This window comes from Aplidium turbinatum, chromosome 14, assembly GCF_918807975.1.
Source record: "Aplidium turbinatum chromosome 14, kaAplTurb1.1, whole genome shotgun sequence".
NCBI classification, from domain to species: domain Eukaryota; kingdom Metazoa; phylum Chordata; class Ascidiacea; order Aplousobranchia; family Polyclinidae; genus Aplidium; species Aplidium turbinatum.
In genome coordinates, this window is record NC_137485.1 from 16624346 (window position 1) to 16644250 (window position 19905).

The following is a 19905-nucleotide window of genomic DNA, read 5'->3' on the forward strand; positions in this document are numbered from 1 at the left end:
TTTGTGACATAATGCAAGAGATCTTATCACTGATATTTTTAGCTGTCAAAAGTAAGTGCATTTGTCAGAAAAGGTTTAGGTTAATGTTCCTTTCAAATGCCCACCACCCATGTTGACTATTGCTAGTAACTACCAACCATGAATGAAGAAATTTTCCCTTTAAAGTGGAGTTTTTCAGCACTGGAGTTTTTCAGCACTTCAGTTTGTTCCACAATGAAACTAACAAGTTGAAAAATATGCTACATTTAAATGGATACCCGTCATACTTTTTTGATAAAATATTAAAAGCTTTTTTGGATACGAAACCGAAAGTTAAACCCGAAGAAGACGATTTTAGCAACTTTTTTGATATACCATTCTTGGGAAAAGATTTTCAAAAAATCTAGCTAAAATTGTCAAAAAGAAATTTGATTGTGACATTTACCCTGTATATAGAACGTTCAAAGTAGGCAGATATTTTCAGCTGAAGTCGCCTACGCCCTTTGCTCTATGTTCTAATATCGTTTATAAATTCAGTTGTTTGCGTGATGCAAGCCTGACATAGGCTACATCGGTATGTCAACAAGACATTTATCGACTGGAGCTGGGGAACACCTGAATTTGAATTCTATACAGAAAAGCGCAATTAAAGATCACATTTTTTCATGTACAGAATGCCAAAATAACGTTTCTATCAAGCAGTTTGAGATCATGTCTAGAGGCAGGTCTGAGTATCAAACTAAGATCTTGGAAGCCTTGTACATAAAACGTCTTGCGGCTCGTCTTTCTTGCTCTCTGTATTTTAAAATTAGTTTTTCGCACCTTGCGTTTCTACCATATCATGTGATCTGTTTAACACCTTTTGATGCAGTTACCTTTGATTCTCGTGGAGCCTATATCGTTGAGTTTGAGCTAGTCAGAAGTACTGTGCAGTTTTTGTCTTTTTCTGTTTATAGATTTAGTTAACCATTGTAATTTTTTCAGATGTAGTTAAGCTGTATGTATATTATTCCTGAAGAGGACATCTTGTGATATCGAAAACGTTCGATACTTAATTTGTTGCGTAGTTTTATGTTTATGTAAATGTAATAAATTTGAAGATGTTAAACTTGATCACGTTGCTCGGCTTCGTATGCCTATGGTTCAACAAGACAAACTCTCTACCGAAGCTCTGAAGGAGAGGACAAGAAGAAAAGTATAACTTCTGTTTTTTTTGTTGTTGTTGAAAAACTAAGTATTCATTGGCAGGTCATAAGTTCGAATCCTGCTGGAGGTAGCCTATCAATTTTTCTTTTACTGCTGCAAGAATAAGAAACAAGCATTCACAAGCGCACTGGTAGCACTTTTATCTCCATGATTTCTTGTCCGTATATTATACTGTTAGCAGCTAATTTACCGAGGTCCGGTGATTGTTTAATAAACTTAATACCGGTACCACTAAAATTGTGTATAAAAATTTGCATCCCCCCCAATGTTCAAAAATCGTCTAAAATTTGATAAATTGTTGAATTATCCCCCCCAATCCTCAACTAACTTCGGCATCACTGCTCCTGGTAGGCCTATTGACACTTTGTGGTAATTAGCTGTGCATTGTTGATGCCAGTATTATATTTGCATATTGGTGCTGCGGCTGTTACAATATGCGCACAGCCTACTGTATAATGCTGCAGATTATTTATCCCAGGTTGTATTATAACTGTGTGTGTATTGTTTCTTTTTTATTTGTGTGTTCATCACCATATTTTGTACAACACTATAAAGCATAAAGAAATAAAACATAGTAACCTTAGCGGATTTAACATACTTTATTACACACAAAAAATATAACATAACTAAAATGAACTCAAACGTTTTCGACACGTAGGCTACGTGTGTTCTCTAAAATGTATAGATGGTATAAAGTATGTGGAATGCAGTGATGCTAAGGGGGGTCTGGGGGGCGAAGCCCCCCAAAAGTTGGATTGGCTTCGACTGCTGCGCTTCTGGGCCCACCTACTTTTAAAATGGTTCCTCCATCCCTGGTTTTAACTGGACTTTGGAGGTGAAATCACAGTCACATGAGCGAAAAAGTTTATTTAACTTTCAAACCACTGAACGTTAAATTCTATAGGCTAAAACAAAACCACAGTGCAAGCAATATGAAACATGAAAAACGTAGGCTACATAAGCAACCAATGAAGAAGTGGCAAGCATGATCAACAAAAATTGAGCTGGTCTGGGACTATGTCACTTTGTTTATCCAATATCTAGGCCTACAATGAATTTCAAAGAGCGCGAGCATATTTTGATAAGATATGTCATTTTTTGCGTCTGCCAAAAAAATGTTTGCTCTGCGTAGGTAGAAATAAAAACCAAACATTACGAAAAAAATTGGCACCAAAACCGTCTGGATAGGTTGGTGCATCAATGTGGCACTTTGTAGCATCATATTAGGCTACCCTACATCCAAGCCTGTTACATCTGCGAAGATGTATGACTACGAAATTTAACAACATATGAGTGGCCTAATGAACAAGTCTTTTTAAAATAGCCAAAAATAAGCCTACAAGTTTTTTTTTAGGAAAGAACAAAATATGAAGAAATAACTCAAGAAACAAAAACATATAAAACACTTTTAAAAAGCTGTTTTTACACATTGAACGGCTGTAGTCTACTTCAGCATGTAGGGTAAGTTTAGTTGGTGTAACCTAGGCTACTAAGTTTTGACGATAACTGGAAGCATAATGGCTAAGCATCAATGAAAGCTAACGGTTGCTTTTCTGGAGCTGTAGACCGTAATGTTGTTAGACATGAAGCCCATTTTTAAAAATATAGCGAAGTAGGATATGAAATAAAACTGCATGAGAGGCTACATTATATTCCCATTGGGACTCTGAAACGCGTGGCTTATAGCCTAAAACGTAGAAAAAGATAATAAATACGTACGGCACAATAAATAAACAATAATTAAGTCGATTACAAGTTTTGTAAAACTCGATCCAGCTTTGAAAGATTTTCTAAAATGAGTTTGTTTTCTTCTAGTTCCAATGCCTTGACATAACTGTCTTTTGCCTGGTGGTATTTTTCTTGGAGATGAAAAATTGCTCCAAGATTCATGTGGGCTGCAGCAAGCTAAGCAATGACAAAATGCGATGATAATAAAATAACATGCAAAGGAATAAAATATAGCCTATTATATAGCATTTAATGACATTGAAAAATATTTCATGAAAAACTCAAAAGCAAGTTAATCAGAGATCAGTTTTCCAAAATTTTTATGATTTCAAAATTAACTCTTCTTTAACACTTTAGGTTTAGATATAGGGCGATCTGTTATTCTGTAGAGCAGTGCTTCCCAACCGGTGGGTCGCGAAGCTATTTCAGATGAGCCGCGAAGCTTTTCTAAATGGTACACTTTTCTATTAGATCGGGAAATTATTGTATTATGATTACGTAACAATTATGCAACAATGTAAGAAGTATGCAACAATTCGATCTGTGTGTTGTGTCGCATTAACAATTTCAGTACGTACGCTCCCAGACGTTGGAAAGTGTAAGTAGGCTAGTATAGGCAGATTAGAAGTTTGTTGAATTCAGGTAAACAGTACCAAAGACGCCGTTTATGTAGGCTAACTGTTAATCGTATGTCCAACTAGTTTTAAAACTCTTTAAATTTGTTTGATTCTGTTAATAGTCACAAAATGGATATTTTTTTGAAAAGAAAAAGTAACGAAATAGATGGGAAAAAAAGAAATCTAGGAAAGCTGTAATGAGAAAATATGACTCTGATTACATCAAATATAGTTTTATTGAGGCAAGAAATGACTTCGAGCCAAAAGCACATTGTGTTGAGTGTGCAAAAATATTGTCGAATGCGTCGTGGAAATCATCGAAGCTTTAGAGGCACCTGAACACACACCGCCCAAAAAGTGCAATGAAAACAGTGCCTGAAAACGGACACTCTTAATGCCACTGTGCGTGTGAGCTTGTCTTCTATCAAATTAAGCCTCGATTTGATCTGATGATATCCAATATGCAAGCTCAAGTTTCAAATTAATAGTAAACTGCACGTGGGTACATTGTTTCTTTTCTCATTAATTTGTTTGGTGATATTTCATTGTGAGTCGCACGAAAACATTGCAATAAAAGTGGGTCGCGAACTTAGAAAGTTTGGGAAGCACTGATGAAGAGCATACTGCAGGCCGAGCCTACTTTTATGTAAGGGCCTAGATTCTACCATATATGTAATATGACATATGACAGTTGAAAGTATAACGCATATGACAGTTGAAAGTATAACGCATATGACAGTTGAAAGTATAACGCATATGACAATGACAGTTGAAAGCTCTTACCTTTGGTGCGATTTGAACAGCTTTTAAATAAAGGCGCTCTGCTTTGTCGTACAACTTAGCTTGACGGAAGGCTCTAGCGGCGCTGAATATTATATCAAGATCGTCGTTCACGAGATTTTCTTCAATCATTCGAGAAAAAATGTCTGCAGCTTTCAAATGCTCACCAATTGAGAGATAAAAATCGCCTGTCAAAAAAGCCATGCATATTGCATAAGTAATAAAAACAAAACTTTAAAACATCATCATAGAATAAGCAGTGTGATAACAATATATCATCAAAACAGCTAATAAGTGTGTAGTGTAGTCAGACAACCCGGAGATTCTTCGCACCTCCTGCCCATTTAAGGGCTGCCGGGGACTGGGGGCCATTCTTTTTTTAACACTTATCATTAGGTAATAAATAAACGTAACTACACAACAACCCACTACAGTTCAATAACACATATAAGCTTACGATGGATTGGAATTTTAAAAATAAAATAAATTGGAATTTTAGGGGGCGCGCGGCGCCCCGGCGCCATAGATAAATTAGCCCCTGTACGATGGATAGACGATGCATATTTCCACGGTTTATAGGTCTTTTAGTGGCACAAAGTTGTGAATAAAACACGTGCCTACATTTCATTGCGTTAAATTAAGTTTACACTACTACAAGAATAAACGAACAGCGGTGCCTGATTGCTTAATCAGCACCAGAAGTGCAGCTATCGATTACATCTTCATTTACAATTGGATATTATCACATTAATTAAATTAAAAAAGTTGATTTCATTTATTGCAAGCAAACCCCATTAAATGATCCGATATTTCATTTTCCAAATAATAGCTCATTTACGACAGCAGTCTTAGTTAAGCAGTAGTTTTGATATAAGTCATAGATTTCATGGGTAATTCGAACACTTTTTTCAAGCCTACTTTAGATACAAATAACCTAGATGCCCCAGTGATAATAGACTATAGGCTACTTTATTACTAGCCTACTATTTGTAATCGGTTCTTATTAGCAGGGCAGTTGAAAAGACAATTTGGCCCCGGTGCCAATAAGGGTAGGCTACGGGCCCTAAAACGAAACACTTTTAAAGAAAATAATTAGAATCGAAAGAATACGAGTGTTTTTGTCGTTTCCTGATCTTGATGGAAAAATTTTGTGCCCTTAAAATAATTTCAGTGCCCCAGTCTAAAAGCAGCCTACATCCTTGTCTACGCTAGGCCTACTGCTTATTAGCAATAGGCTACTATTGCAGGTCTACTGTATTTTTTAAAACATTGTATCAGCATGGTTTACCGAAATGTTGATAAACAGTCGTTTTGTCCGATTCCAAAGCAAGTGCCTGCAGATATAGAGACTTTGCTTGATGCAATCGGCCGTCTTGCGTGAGAAGCCTTGCATAAGTCAGGTAGGCTGGGATATGATCTGCCTTTGCAGCCAATGAAGCTTTAATCCAAACTTCAGCTTCTGCAGTCTTATTTAAATGAAAAAGAGACTGACCTGAAAATGAAAGTAAAATAGTTTTTAATTCAAATATTTTTCAGTAAACTTTTGTTATAGTGTTGTCATAGTACTTTGGAAAGTAAACTACTTGTTAGATTTAATGTTACAATTCATTTGTAAGATAGTAGTTTGAAAAGAAACTTTCAATTGATTGAGCCTGCAAACTTTCTTTAACTATTAACCAAGTAGTTCAATAAGCCAGCCAAGGACTAAACAGGTTCTTTTGCATTTGAGACAAGCAGGTTATATTTAGCCTACCACAGAACGGATCTTACCTAACATATTGTATAAACTGTGAGGCTTATATTGATCCATGGGTTTATTAACGGCTTCTTTAAAAACAGCGACTGCATTCTTGTAATCCCCTTCATTTTCAAATAAATTGCCTAGATTGTAAAGAGCTGAAATTTGCGCGTGTGCATGCGAGCGTGGGTCTTTGGTTTCTTTGTTGTCGAGTTCAGCTACTCTTCTATAAACCTAAAATGAGCAAAGAATCATTCTTTAATCTAAATTAATACTGGGTTATCTTTTGAACAAATCTGAGCAAGCAGAAATGAAGTGGCTAGTGCCTAGTACTACACTGAAGTTTTATCAGCAGTCGCTTGTAGTTGTATGCTAGAATTAAAATTTTTGACTCACAAAAACGTGCAAAGCATCCTTAGCATATTTCCAGGATAGCTTGAGACAAGTTAGAAATTTAAAACAAAGAAATTAACTCACAACTTTTGCTTCTTCTACTCTGGATTGTTCAGCTAACACCACTCCAAGATTGAGGTGAGCAAGCGCAAGTTTTGGTCGGAAACGAATAGCAAGTCGGTAGCTCTCTTCTGCCATCCTGTGTCTGCTAGATGACTGATAAAGTAAGCCGCTGAAATACAAAAGCGTAAATCAAGAAACGGTGTTACTTTTTTCATAAGTTGTATGCACAAACACCATCTTATATTTCTATTTTATACAGAATACTGTATTGCAACATAAGATAAACTACGGTATTTCAAAAAATTATTTTCCGTTTCCTTAAAGCTACAAAAAGGAGGACCATAAAAACACTATTTAGGCTGAACATTCCAATTTGCTGCCTTCCTATCTGCGGAGGTTTGTCGCATAGAACTGAGAAGCAACACAGTAAGTTTCAGCCAGCCATTGATTTCATTCAACTCCAAGCACTACGTCTTTTATCAAGTAAACCCGTTAAAAACGAGACATCTATTGTAGCCTGCCGGTAGCGCAGCATCTGATACGAAGCATGGGTATTGGGTAATCAAGAGGGACTATCCTGTTTTTTATAAATACAGTGTTATTTTGTTGAATGCATTTTATTCTGGAATGAGGTGATAGGCAGTGACCTTATGAAACTCCTAAGTAAGTGGTAGGTTACTCAATTAGAAAAAAATTGAGAACCACTGCTCAAAAACAAAAACAAGCAACGATTTTTTATGAAGACTTGCTTCTCTAGTTGTTGGTTGCTATACAATGATGCATCGTTTTCTCAAGGTAATTTATGCGCCATTTATCAAGTGTGATGAACTTTTGGTTGTTCTGAGGAACCGCTAAGCTCTTAATTAAACTGAGATTCAACCCACAACAACCCAAACCAGCGAAATAGAACGAACCCAAACAAGACCAAATCACTGCACATGCCTTACTCACCCACCCACTTTATCAAGTGGTTAGAATTTCTGTACATCTGCTTGTTTAGCGTTATCATGATGTTACATTAACGCATAAATCTGAGTTTTTAACTTCTTGGTTTAATTTTTTTCAACTCATAGCAAGCCCATTCAAGCCAAAAGAAACACAATCTATAATTGTTTTGAACTAAAATATTAATCGATTCTCACAAGATTATTTCATGCGTCTACATCTATTGTAGGTTTGACAACGTTGATGTGATGAAAAAGTGAACGGATTATTCCAGACGCAGTCTCGTGATTCAATGAAGCATAGATGTTGCAAAAAAGAAACTTGACAGAAAATGATGTGACAAGTACCAAGTGTCATTTCTGCGTAGATTGAATGTAAGTATTTCGTTGAATTTCTTTATTCCAGAAATGGGCACTTTTCACAGGTTAGTGAAAGTATGAAGTTACACACAGGAAACTTGAAAAAAGGAATGAGCACGCACAATTGAAAGATTTTGTTTGCTATATTTCACGCATGAGTGGATACAAATGTCCCTGAAAAAACAATTGTTTCTCAATCCGATTTTGGCATAATTGACCAAAAACAAAATCTACTTCTAACCAAAACTACTTCGATTCAAAATGATAAAGAAATATCAAATGATAAGGAACACCATTAAGTGTGATCATGCATTCATGCTTGTAGCTTATTGTGTTTCTTGGATGGTTAGACCAAAGTTTGGCTGCCGTCTAGCAACCTTCCTATATTATGTTGCTGGATTATCATCTTTTACTTTGGAGAGCCGTGAATGAAATATAGCCTAGGTTCGATGACACATTGTTGCCTGGGTGGAATCAAACCAAATGAACATTCCCTCGGGTACTCAACAATATTTTAAGAAACTCTTCCAGAGTTCAAACAAGTCAAAAAGTTTTTAAACCGCCGTGATATCAAAGTAAAACAAATTATTGCTTTTATAATGTAAACTCGCACAAATATCACTTAATTTATCAAGGCAATGAAGCACACATACAGATAGTGGGCAAACAAACACTTGAACATACAAGACATGCTTAGTGTACTCACAGGTTATAGTGAACATCCGCCATATTGGAGCGATGGTGCAAAGCTTCCAGATAAGCAGCTTCGGCATCTTTCACGTTGCCTTGAGATTGCAGCACGTTTCCGAGGTTGGCAAGTGACTTGGCTGGGTTGACCGACACTCCAGAGCTAAAGATAAACTTTGTTTGTAAACACTGGTTTAATTTAACATTAATTAAGTGTCTTTCGACGTTGAAATATTGATAATACTACAACTGATAAAATAATGAATTAGTCCATTAAGAAGCTTGCTGCTGTAGTTTTGATAGAGCATATTTTATTTTCATAGTGTATTGTAACTTGTAAGTTTAACTATACAGCCCATAATACAAAATCTATTTTATTTGTATAAAAAATATTATCAAGTAACTGTGCCGCACAAAAACTTGCTTAAAATCATAAGTAAAATCAGACAAAATTTACTTCATGAACACAAGCAAATTTTTGAAAGCCTTTACGCCGCATCGTGATACCGCTTGTACAGTATAAAAGTTAAGCGCCAAATAGCAACAAAACACTACCTGTACAAAGTCAATTCGTTTTCCCAATCTTTATTTCTGATCCAAGTTTTTGAGCAAAAAAAAATAAACATTATGACAAACCATCCCCACTTAATCCATAGGTGTCTCATTGAATTAATGTTTTCGGTAAATCCAGTTTGAGTCTTTTTTCTAATGAAAAAATAATCATAAGAATTTAAAATCGTGTAGCCCGTTATCACATTTCGTTGCTGTATTTAAAATTTACTCAACAAGTAAATTAAACGTTTGATACCACGAGCACTAACACACAATAAAAGTCACAACTGGACTTTTTCAGGTGTCTGGTGTAGCCTATAAAACGTTGCAACTAACATCCTTGAAACTGACCAGCAGCATAGCAGGCTACAAAATCGCAGATATTGAATTATGCGGAAAAGAAATGCAACATTATTAAGTTTTGTAAAATGCATAGACAACAAAGCGAAAGTTACCTGCTGTTTTTAAGAGTATTGCTTGGATGCAGACGATCTTTTTCCGTTTCAACATCTTCATTAAACATTGCTTCCTTTAAAAAATCAATCAGAAGACAGGCACTCTCGGTTAGCAAAAGACATGCTCCAATGCTGGGAAGATACAAAATTCTTTCCGCCAAAACAAAACCAACATAAAAAAATAAATTGCTAGCAGGTAACAACCCCAGAATGACGACAGCAACAGCAAAAATTGTTACATTTTCAGTTGTGATTTTGTCCTCATTCAAATGTCTGTGAGAGTGTAATTCAGACAATCCGTTAGTGGAACACCATTGTTGTGTTGCCTGTACTTTATGCTTTGATGCATTTTTTCTGTTATTATTGATATCTTCAGTCCAACTGCTTTCGGAACTACTGCTACCTCGACGATACTTTGATTTGCAATTGTGGAAAAGAGTTGGCAAGTCTTGATTGGCGCTGGTAGCATGAGTTTGTGCTTGGTCAGTGTCACGACTTTTTAAAACTGTCCAGATAAATTTGAAAACAAAACAAAGCAAGCCATACATCAACATAGTTGAAAGATTTCGATGATCTGAAAAATCTGTCACCAACGGAATGGAATCCATGCTCCAGTCAAAGTTTAAAACAGCTGGAAAGACTAGAAACTGGAAATTACAAAACATGAGATGATGAAACGTCAAAGTTCGAGTGAGAAAATGTCCACTTGCAGCAGCTGGGTTGTCAGATGGCGAGAACTTGGGAAACGCATAGGATTCGCTGGTCATAAAAACTGGAATTCCAATTCGAAGAAAAACCAGAGCAAACGCAAGAAACACACTTAGAAACGCACGTCTTCTGAAGCCGTTTAGATTCGGTTTCTGCAAAATGCATGATAAAAATAATGTGTTATTTTGTCAGCTCTGATTCACTAAATGCAAAGCTTCGACTATGGAAACAATTTGGTGGGGCTGTTCAAAATTTTTTTTTGTTGAAACAAACTTTTACTTTGTAAAAGCGGCTTTACCAAAAAGACAATTTTTATCAAAAAAATAATTCGAAACAGATTGAAGACAAAACGCAATCTTCAAAATATCTTTCTTTTGAAAATCATTGCGGAAAAACTTCTACTTTATATTCCTTTATGCTTTCTGTGTGTGGACATTGTATTGCGTTTCGTTTTCGCTTTGTGAACAATGAAACGAAATCGCTTTTATCACGAAAAGGAAATTTAATTCAACACTAAACCAAGACAAGAAACTTTAGGTAGAAACGAAATATTTAGAATTATTTTTGTTACGAACAGCTCAGCAATTGAGTTGACAATGACAATTTTTTGACAAACGTTATGGGATCGCCAACGAAAAATTCTACGAATAATGATTCCGATTAACACAGGATTAATATTGTTAAAATTAAAAACTAGATGGATAATTTAAAGCTGTTATTACAAAGGTCTTCCGACATCAGTTCTATGCGAAAGGGATATTTTTTTGAAATTTTACACAGAACAAAGAAATTACAGTACCTCTGAAACTATACTTCCGAAGTTAGTCGAAATAGCTACTGAAACTGGTGTTGGTTGATAGCTCATACATTTTATGAAAGTGATGATTATGGAATTTCATCAAGTTGCATTTATTTAAATCGTTTGTATCAAAAAGCTTACTCAGTGAGACGATAGCCTTAGAGATTAACAATTTTGTATCAAATCAGTGATGGAAATTGTATTAAAAAAAAACATAATAAGTTAATATCAATACCAACGGACTATCTGCGCTACCAAACTCACTGGTGTGTAAATGGCGACTTGCGAAGCGGAAAAATAAGTGATTTTAACAGTGGGCATTATCACAGACAGCTTACTAAAAGCTACTTATTTATGATTCAACAACAATTTAAACAGGACATGGCTCAGCATGGGTCAAAATCGCGTCGTTTTAAAATATCCTTTTGTCGAAAAGTTTGTGTTGTGATTTTTAAAATTTGTTACATTTTTGTTTGGAAATGTCAGATTTACTTTTTTAATGCTTTTTCTTTTGAAATTTGAATTCCAGCACAAAGCAAATCTTAAATAAATTACCAAAACTTTAAAAATTACTAAGAACAGGTTCATCTTTTTTAAACTGGGACTTTTTTGCAAGCAAAAGCAGCCATTGTTGGCTGACCTTTCATTTACCGCTTGACAACAAAGACGACAGAAATGCTCCAAACGAGCACTTGCCTCACAATTGTTCAGTAATAAAGCAAGATACAGTATTTGCTATTTTGAGAACTAAAACCTACGATTGATAGATTCTCGCAATCATAGATACAACACGTGACTAAACAAGTACAAACTGGCAAACAACAGCAGCAGTTGTTGAGACAAAATATAGAAAAAATAAGAAAACGATGATTGAAAAGGGTCGTTTTGCTTTGATTCACAACAGAATCTTTTCAATACTCGTTTAAAAACAACCATTAAAATACAGTAACGATCTAAATAAATGTTCGGGGTAGCAAGAGTTTTTACAGTCTACTACTATCAAGTAGCTGTTCGAGGAATGACCGGGTATCTGATCCCGATGAAACATAGAAAAAACTTCTCATACGAAAGAACAAAGCATTAATGTTAAGAAAATTTGGGCAGTGAAAAGTTGAATTTCAAACAAGCAACTAGTTTGGTAAAAAGTCTGGGAGGCTTACTTCCAAAAAATCCTGACAAACTTTACCTTGTTTCAATCGATATTTGCGTAATTCTGGCCAAATTGTGATTTATCTTTCAAAGCACACACTGTAGCATATTTCATGTCATACTTCTATTAACATTGGGATGAACTAATGTAACGGTTGACTGGCTAAGTTAGCATTGTGTTCACTTTGAAATATTGTTATATTTGATTGGTTTTTAAGAGACACGTAAAATTTATATTCCTTCAATCCACTGCTGCAATAATAATCACTTTTCTGCACCGGAAATCACGAGAGAATAAAACATGTTGTAGCCATTGGAAGTGGGTTAAAAAATAACAACTGTTGGCAATTTTGAAAGAATGGAAAAGCTCCAAAATTTGTAGTTTGGCAACCGTAAAACTAGGACAGGTTGTAAATCTAATTCAATTTCCAAAAACGTTTATTAACGAAAAACCAATATAACTATTGAGTGCTCAAGCAAATTTACCTTGGTCAACAAAGCAGAAACAACTCCAAAGAAGCCCAATTTGTGGCGGACTAGCGCATCCCAAACAAAGCATAATGGCAAAGCACAATATCCATTCTCCTTTGACAGTAATGCAGCGGCAGCACACAGCAGGGAAACGACAAACCACAGAAACCCGTTTTGTGATTCATCATTTGATTTTGTCTTAGCAAAATCGTTGCTGGACTTTACAGAAACCGCATCACTTGTTTTCGAGTATTCCTTCTGCTGCAGAAACGCACTTTTTGCAACTAGACTCAGTGAGCTTTCTTTGTGTGAACTTTTGATAGTTTCTCCCGTGAAATGCCTGTCATCTTTGATACAGTTTTCCCTGTCGCACAGTTGCGGTGTTTCACACTTATTCAGTCCGTTTAGGCTTTTATCAGCATTTTGTAAGCTATCGTATGTATCGGTCGTTGTGTGAGAATCATCAGAGGTTGAACCAGAATCGTGGAATGAGCAGGAAGTTTTTTCATCTTTTATTTCGCAATAAGCACTCGAAAAGTCAATGTTTTTCAAGCCTGAAGAAAAGTGATCTTTGCTGTTGGTAAGTTGAGTTTGATTTTCCTTTGAGAAGTTTTTGAACCTGGTGGTTTTCTTATTTTTACTGATTTTCTTTTTCTTTTTTTGTTTTAAATTCTTGACTTTTTCCTGCCCTAATGTTTGCACGTGACAATTGGAAGGCAAATTTGTGGGATCTTTTCTTTCATAGACACTTTTTTTAGTAGAATTTAGGTTTAGACGATCCATTGAAATGCACGCTCTGTTGTAAGAAAGCAGCGCTGCAATAAAAAAGTTAATTCAGTTAAAAACATATTCTTTGAATTGAAAATTTAGTTAGAAGAACAACACTTGCATTCGTCGTCGCCGTTGTGTGAGCCTCTGGGGCCGAGGGTCTATCCTTTTATTACCCCAGATTCACGATGTTTGAACACTTGCATTAAAACAACTTTTCTAAGAAGTGAGTTCTACTTACTAGCAAGACAAAAGAGTGTCGCTAAAACATCAGCTCTGCCCACAATTCCAGACACCGCTTCAGTATGGATGGGATGCACAGCAAATAACAATCCTGAAAATTAAAATTGATTAATTTCCAGTGTTGTTGTAACGGAACAATAATTGCTACAATACAAAGTATCTTAGACAACTTTTACATGAAACCCGCGATGTAGCATCGCTTTTGGTTGTTGATGCACAACAAGATATCGTTTCAAATTTTGTACATATCACTTTTTTTTATATGCAAAATACAATCTCTTCAAGAGGTGTCAGACGATAAAGATCAAAACATAGCAAGCATGTTGAGAAGGTGCCAGTTCCGCTTAAACTACAAAGCAAGCACTTCCAACTTAAAACAAATTTTACCCAAAAACTGCATGTGATAACACCTTAAACTACGACTCCTACAAGTAATGAGCAGTGAACTTATATTAGAACTGTTTTAGACCTGTCATTAAAGTTTTTGAGGTTGACAACTGTAATAGCGACGTCAGAACACGGCAGAAGAGATTTGTGGTGACGGAATGAAGCAGAACGTTTGTCATGTGATATGCAGTCGGCCGTAGACCAAATATGGCGTGGTTCAACCTGAAATACAAAAATCAGTAAGCTCGTGCAATAATAAACAAAATGAATAATAAATTTAATTCTAGTTTCACTATTGACGGTGACAAAAACAGAAAAATAAATCTTACCTGAAAGTAATCACCGTTAGAGGGCGGTATGAGCCATGACTCCCACTGTGATTAAGCGGTGTTCCCCAGAAATCGTTAAAAAGTAAATGGGTGATTGGCGTCTCTTCAGTCACATCGATATTTTGCACGATCGCTCGGCTGTGAAAACAATTTTAAAAACTGTTATATCCGCTTTATGAAATTAGGCAATTCTGTATCGCTTTAACTTCGTAAAAAAACGTTTAATCAACGGGTTGTGAATGATTGTAACCTTTGCAGAATGGACCAACAATGTTTTGATAAAATGCCAGTAAATGCAGTAAAGTGGGTAATAGCCGACTTAGAAACAACATAAGGAAGCAAATAATTTATTTTGTATCATAAAACAAAATCTAAAATTACTTCGTATTTCACTTTGACAGTGATGCCTGCCGGGGTAATTCTAAGTGCAGTTGTGATATTTAAAAAGGTTTGTTGACTGATAAGACTAAACCAAAATATATAGAAACTCATTTTTAGAAAAATAATCTTGTTTTATGCTTCTTGCGTTGAAGCAGTTTGAAACCAATCAAAGTCTTTGTGATGTGCTTTGCCCAATTTTTCCAGCTTGTGTAAACAGCTAGCTCTAAGACAGGACGACAATAATCATGCAAGGATGTATCAATCAAATAAACAAAACGAACAAATTGATTTTGAACAACACTTTGAAGTCAACACATAGACACCGGTGATGATTTGAAATAACGGTGCTTTGCTTTTGCGTAAAATCAGTAAAGGTTTGTATTATTTGCTTTACATTTGCGGTGCCAAAGGTCCAGTTCACTTGATTTTGAACGCAGTATGTGACTATCTACTCCTAAACTGGACATATTTTTAACATTTAGTTGGAAAAACACCTAAGAAAGGTATCAAAATGCCATGAGTTTCTCCTGCTGCTACGCATTACAATTTACTGGGAATGCCTGATGAAGATAGCAGCTATAGAATGCAAACAAAAGTCACTTCAATCTATGAAACTCAGCTACCCAGCAAAGTGCTAACGAGATGGGAAATAAGTCCTTATCATTTTACAACCACGCCATACTGTTTACGGTAAATTAACGTTGAAAAGCAACAAAAACAAAAAACATTTTAACTTGGCCAACAGCGACTGTTCAAGTCCCAAGGGTGATATAAAGTACTGTGGAATGGAAAATCACGAAGCCACGTTGTCTGGTGACTCTTTGAAACTTCAGCCGCTGCTGATGACATCCACAAAATGGTAAACAATAAGGCTAATTTGGATAAACAATTTTGAAAAAAATATCATCCCATCAAATTCCAACCTTCACTGTCGAATTAATCAAATGTTTTTTGGTTATGGTTATCGCTGTTTAGAGCCGAGGGAATTGAAAGTTCGTGTGTTGAGATGTTTCAGTTTCAACCTCTCATGAAATGGCCCTGGCATTAAGTTTCACAAACCATTAGCGGCAACCTACTGAGGGTGTTGTCGGAGTTCTATTCAGTTAATGTTGTAGCGGTGATTTTGTCAGTTCCCTGTAGTGTTTCAGCGTTTTTGAAATCAATGTTTGATCAATCATTTTTCAAACCAGTATGACTTCTTTTATATTAAATGAACTGACTCACATGATTTAAACGGCATAGTGCTTCAAATATTTTCTTTCAAAAAATTTATGATTGTATGTATAAACAACGCAGACAAATGTGAACTCAACGCAAATATTTCGAGTTGTTTAGTTTGTAGTTGAGATATGATCATTTGATAAAAAGTTATGACATAACGGAGCCAAAGGCCCAAAGCAAACATTGAGCACTTTCGAAAGTACAAGTGTCTTGAGAGGTTCTCTTGAGAAAAAATCTCAAAAAAACATAACCATTGAAAACTCAAGATAATGAAATGAAGAAGAAATACTCCGAATAAACAATCAACGTTTTATGGACTATGTGCAGAAAAAACTGTTCAAAAATCATATCCACAGTTTTATCAACACTTAAGAGCTTTTTAAAAGCAACTTTGGATTTATATTCAGCATTCTTTTGGCTTTATTCGTTATTTGTGAAAATTTCAGAGTTAATAAAAACACATCACAATATGCATTTGTTGACAATAAGGAGTGTTTTTTTGTTTCTTTCCAAACTGCCCACTGCCTTTAACAACAGAATTAATTTAGTGTGTTTTAAAAAAACTGGTGTTTCTTCATACTTTCACCAATTACCAGTAGTCTAGTCTTAAAGGCACACTTGACTTCCATACAAAAGAATTATAAAAACAACCAAGCATCGTATCCCTAGGCCTGCTGTACAGTATGTTACGTCACAAAGAAGAGGCTGATGTCTCTTAACCTGTCCCTGTTACTCGGTGTTATGGAGAATCAAAAGTTACTCTGGGATTCTTTATTTGGGAAACAACTGAACGACTGAACATATCAAGTAAATACAACCACAATCAGCCAGGTCCGGAAACTTTCACAATTTATTGATAAAGCTTTCGCCATCGTAAAGGCGGCTTCTTCAGTGTCTTATTCAAATCATAATTGTTTAGCGTTTAGTTTTGCATGCAGACTATTTGAATAAAGTCAACAAATTGATTCAATGATAGAAAGTGGCGAAACATATTATAAGACACGAAGAACTAGTAAAATTATTTTGCCAAATTTTCTTTGATTACTATTATATTTGATTATATTTTAAAACTTTGATTATATTTTATCTGGTTTGGATGAAACAAACGTAACTTTTATTTTTCCAAGAAAACCTTTTGGAAGCTTCCAGCATTGCAACCGTTATTCCTTCTGTTTCATAAAAATGCCGTTACGATCAACTACGATGACTCGATTTGTTGAACGAACATAGGCTATTTACATTGTTAAGCTATTTCACCGAGTTTGTGGTCATTTCCTGTTCATTGCTACAGAATTGGGTTGCTCAAGGAACACGTTTGACAAGTTAGAAAATTATTTACTACTGTCGTGGCATTTAATCGCACACGACAAGCGTGGCAAAGAAAAAGTCAAGTTGTGTTGCCAGTGTGACAAACTAGTCAATAAAACGATAAAATGAGCTTCATTTAGATTTCCACGTTTCTTTATAACCATTATCTCCTTGAGCCGAATCGGAAGTAACGCAAACGACATTTTTGATGTTTTGATTGGAAATCATTTGCCTTGCGATACTACATCTATCCGAGACTAACCTTTCATTGTGTTTGCACAAGAGCATGACAACTAAAATCGAATACACGGATTGCGAAGAAAGGGCACCAAACCCTACAATCTAAATGTGCAATGAATTTAGACTGTATTCCAGATACTTTCTTCTTCATGGTTCAAGTGGAATGCACCACAATCTGTAGCCATACCGTGACACGGAACGCCCTTTAAGTCCAGGCAGTTAATTTTCAGCTGGCTACCACACTGTAAGGTCTATTCAGTTACTATACTTTTAGATAGCTGTTACAGTAGCCAAAAACTAGATTAATTGATTCTTTTTCACCGGTTGTCTCAAATGATGCAGTAGCAATCAGAATGCAGTAAGTAACAATCTCGAAAGTAATTTTAAATTAACGTCCACACTTAACTGCTGCAGATGTGATATTACTACAGGATAACAGTGGCGTAAAAATTATATGAATCAAAATTGTTATATCGAATTTCTGTGATTTACATCGTTTCTTTCAGCAAATTGTTAAAAGTATTCAACGATTTAAAATCATTGGCTGTTTCTTCGCTAGCGGCACCAGTTTGTCAAAATGTAAATTGGTGGGAGAGATAAAATCTAAAAACAGATCAATTGCTCAACAGACCCACAAGCGAAAAGTTTTTGCTTTTTCTTGCTGTGTATTTACAGTACGTGACCTTCGTGTGACAAGTAGTTTTTTTATTTACCTGAATAGTGAATATGAAGCATGCAGGCTTGTCAACACTATCGCAATGGCCACGGCTTATTTATTTACAAGCATGGTATACGGACAAGGTTGCGACAAAGTTCAAAGTAATGCTGAAGAAATTTCTTCAATGGAGTGCTCAGCAATAACTCTGAATGGAGTTCATTTGGTCTGAAGTTTAATCTACAGCATTAAATAGCAGTTTGATACCAATTTGTTTTTCAATGAAACTAATTCGAAACGAAAATAAATTTGGATGTAAACAAAACTTCTCAAGCTCACGCTTACATGCTCACACAATAAATACAAAAATATAAAGTACACACACACATAAAAAGTTTTGTAATGTGCGAGAAAAATTTGGGTTGTACCTGCAAACATTTGTCGAACTGGTCCATATTTTAAGGGGAGAATGCTAAAAGGATACAAGCTGACTTTTAAAACGATAAGTGAAAATCAGCGACCTCTCAAGAACATGCACCTCCACTCAAAGCGAATTACATGACTTTCCCACCCTTAATTTTAGTGATGCAATAGACAGCCACACAAAACCTTTGATTTTTGAAGATTCACGATGTGATCAGTCACACTCTTAATGGAAGAGCGACTTACTTCCCACAGTCGAGGATAAAATTAGTTTATTGAGTTGAATAATTCATGAAAAAATGTTGCCTGAGAGTGATGGAGTTTCAGATTTAGGAATTATAGAGACGCGTTAAAGTAGTAAAACTTTTTTTAAATATGGTATAGATAGAATTGATTGCAAATCAATTCAATTCCTTTAAAAACAGTCTGTTGTAATAATAAAAAAGCATTAATTTCCTGGCTTGGCAGTTGGCACAGCCGATTGTTTTAGTGTTTCCCCAATACCCAATAGTTAATTCCCTACGTGTCATTATTTATTTACCATTATACTTAATATCTTGAATTCGTTAACCAATGCAGTGCTTTGAAGCTGGTGTCGTCTGTATCAGCAGTCACAATCGCTTTACCTGCATCGAGACAAACGTTGGACAAACTGAAGTGAACAAAAAGCTCTTTTCCATCTTCGCACCAGCGAAAAGGTTATGAAAAGTTTAAAGTATTTTTCAAGATTGATTTAATTGAATCTTTTTCAATTTCTTACATGCTTTACAGCTGTCCGAACGAAATAACAAACGTTATAACATTTGAAAGCACACTCTACAAACTTGTAAACCACACACATAATCAAGAATCCTGTTTTCAGAAAGGTGTTATATTTCTTGATTAGTTATTGCACTAGCAATCATAAAATAAGCTTGCAAGATTTAAATCTACCAATTCAAAAATGTATATATCAAACTTTTGTGACAAAATTAGGATAGCCTGTCTACATTACCTTTTGTTTTGACATAAAATTGTGAAACTCTAAATCAATATTTGCGAAGCGATCATCAGACAAATTCAAATAACACTACACTGTTAAGAACCGAACGAATGAAAATGTACTGCAAGCACAAACAGCGAGTCAGGCATGGTTGGCCTTTATCCTGTGTGTTCTTTTATTTAACTTTAACTGAGACTGAAGAGCTTGCATAAAATCTTAAAATCGCAATTTAAACGCAGTCCACTGTACAATTTGAGGTACCGGTATCAATTTTAAAAGTTAGATAATAAGTCCTATATACTGTACAGTAGCAGTGTGGCATCGCTACTGTAACCCTAC

The 19905-nt window shown here is 35.5% G+C and overlaps 1 protein-coding gene across 1 annotated transcript in view; it reads right to left on the reverse strand.

The window, feature by feature from the left end:
• Positions 1-2032: 2032 nt before the first annotated feature.
• Positions 2033-19905, reverse strand: part of LOC145783112 (protein O-mannosyl-transferase TMTC2-like) — a 21820-nt gene continuing 3947 nt past the window's right edge. Inside the window, exons 2-13 of the mRNA XM_082594886.1 lie at positions 14357-14494; positions 14110-14249; positions 13639-13731; positions 12645-13444; positions 9503-10362; positions 9051-9200; positions 8515-8658; positions 6526-6673; positions 6081-6282; positions 5599-5802; positions 4314-4498; positions 2033-3090 (exon numbers count right to left, since the gene is read on the reverse strand). Of these exons, the coding sequence (XP_082451012.1) occupies positions 2935-3090; positions 4314-4498; positions 5599-5802; positions 6081-6282; positions 6526-6673; positions 8515-8658; positions 9051-9200; positions 9503-10362; positions 12645-13444; positions 13639-13731; positions 14110-14249; positions 14357-14494 (3220 nt within the window). The 3' untranslated portion in view covers positions 2033-2934. The remainder of the gene's footprint in view (positions 3091-4313; positions 4499-5598; positions 5803-6080; positions 6283-6525; positions 6674-8514; positions 8659-9050; positions 9201-9502; positions 10363-12644; positions 13445-13638; positions 13732-14109; positions 14250-14356; positions 14495-19905) is intronic.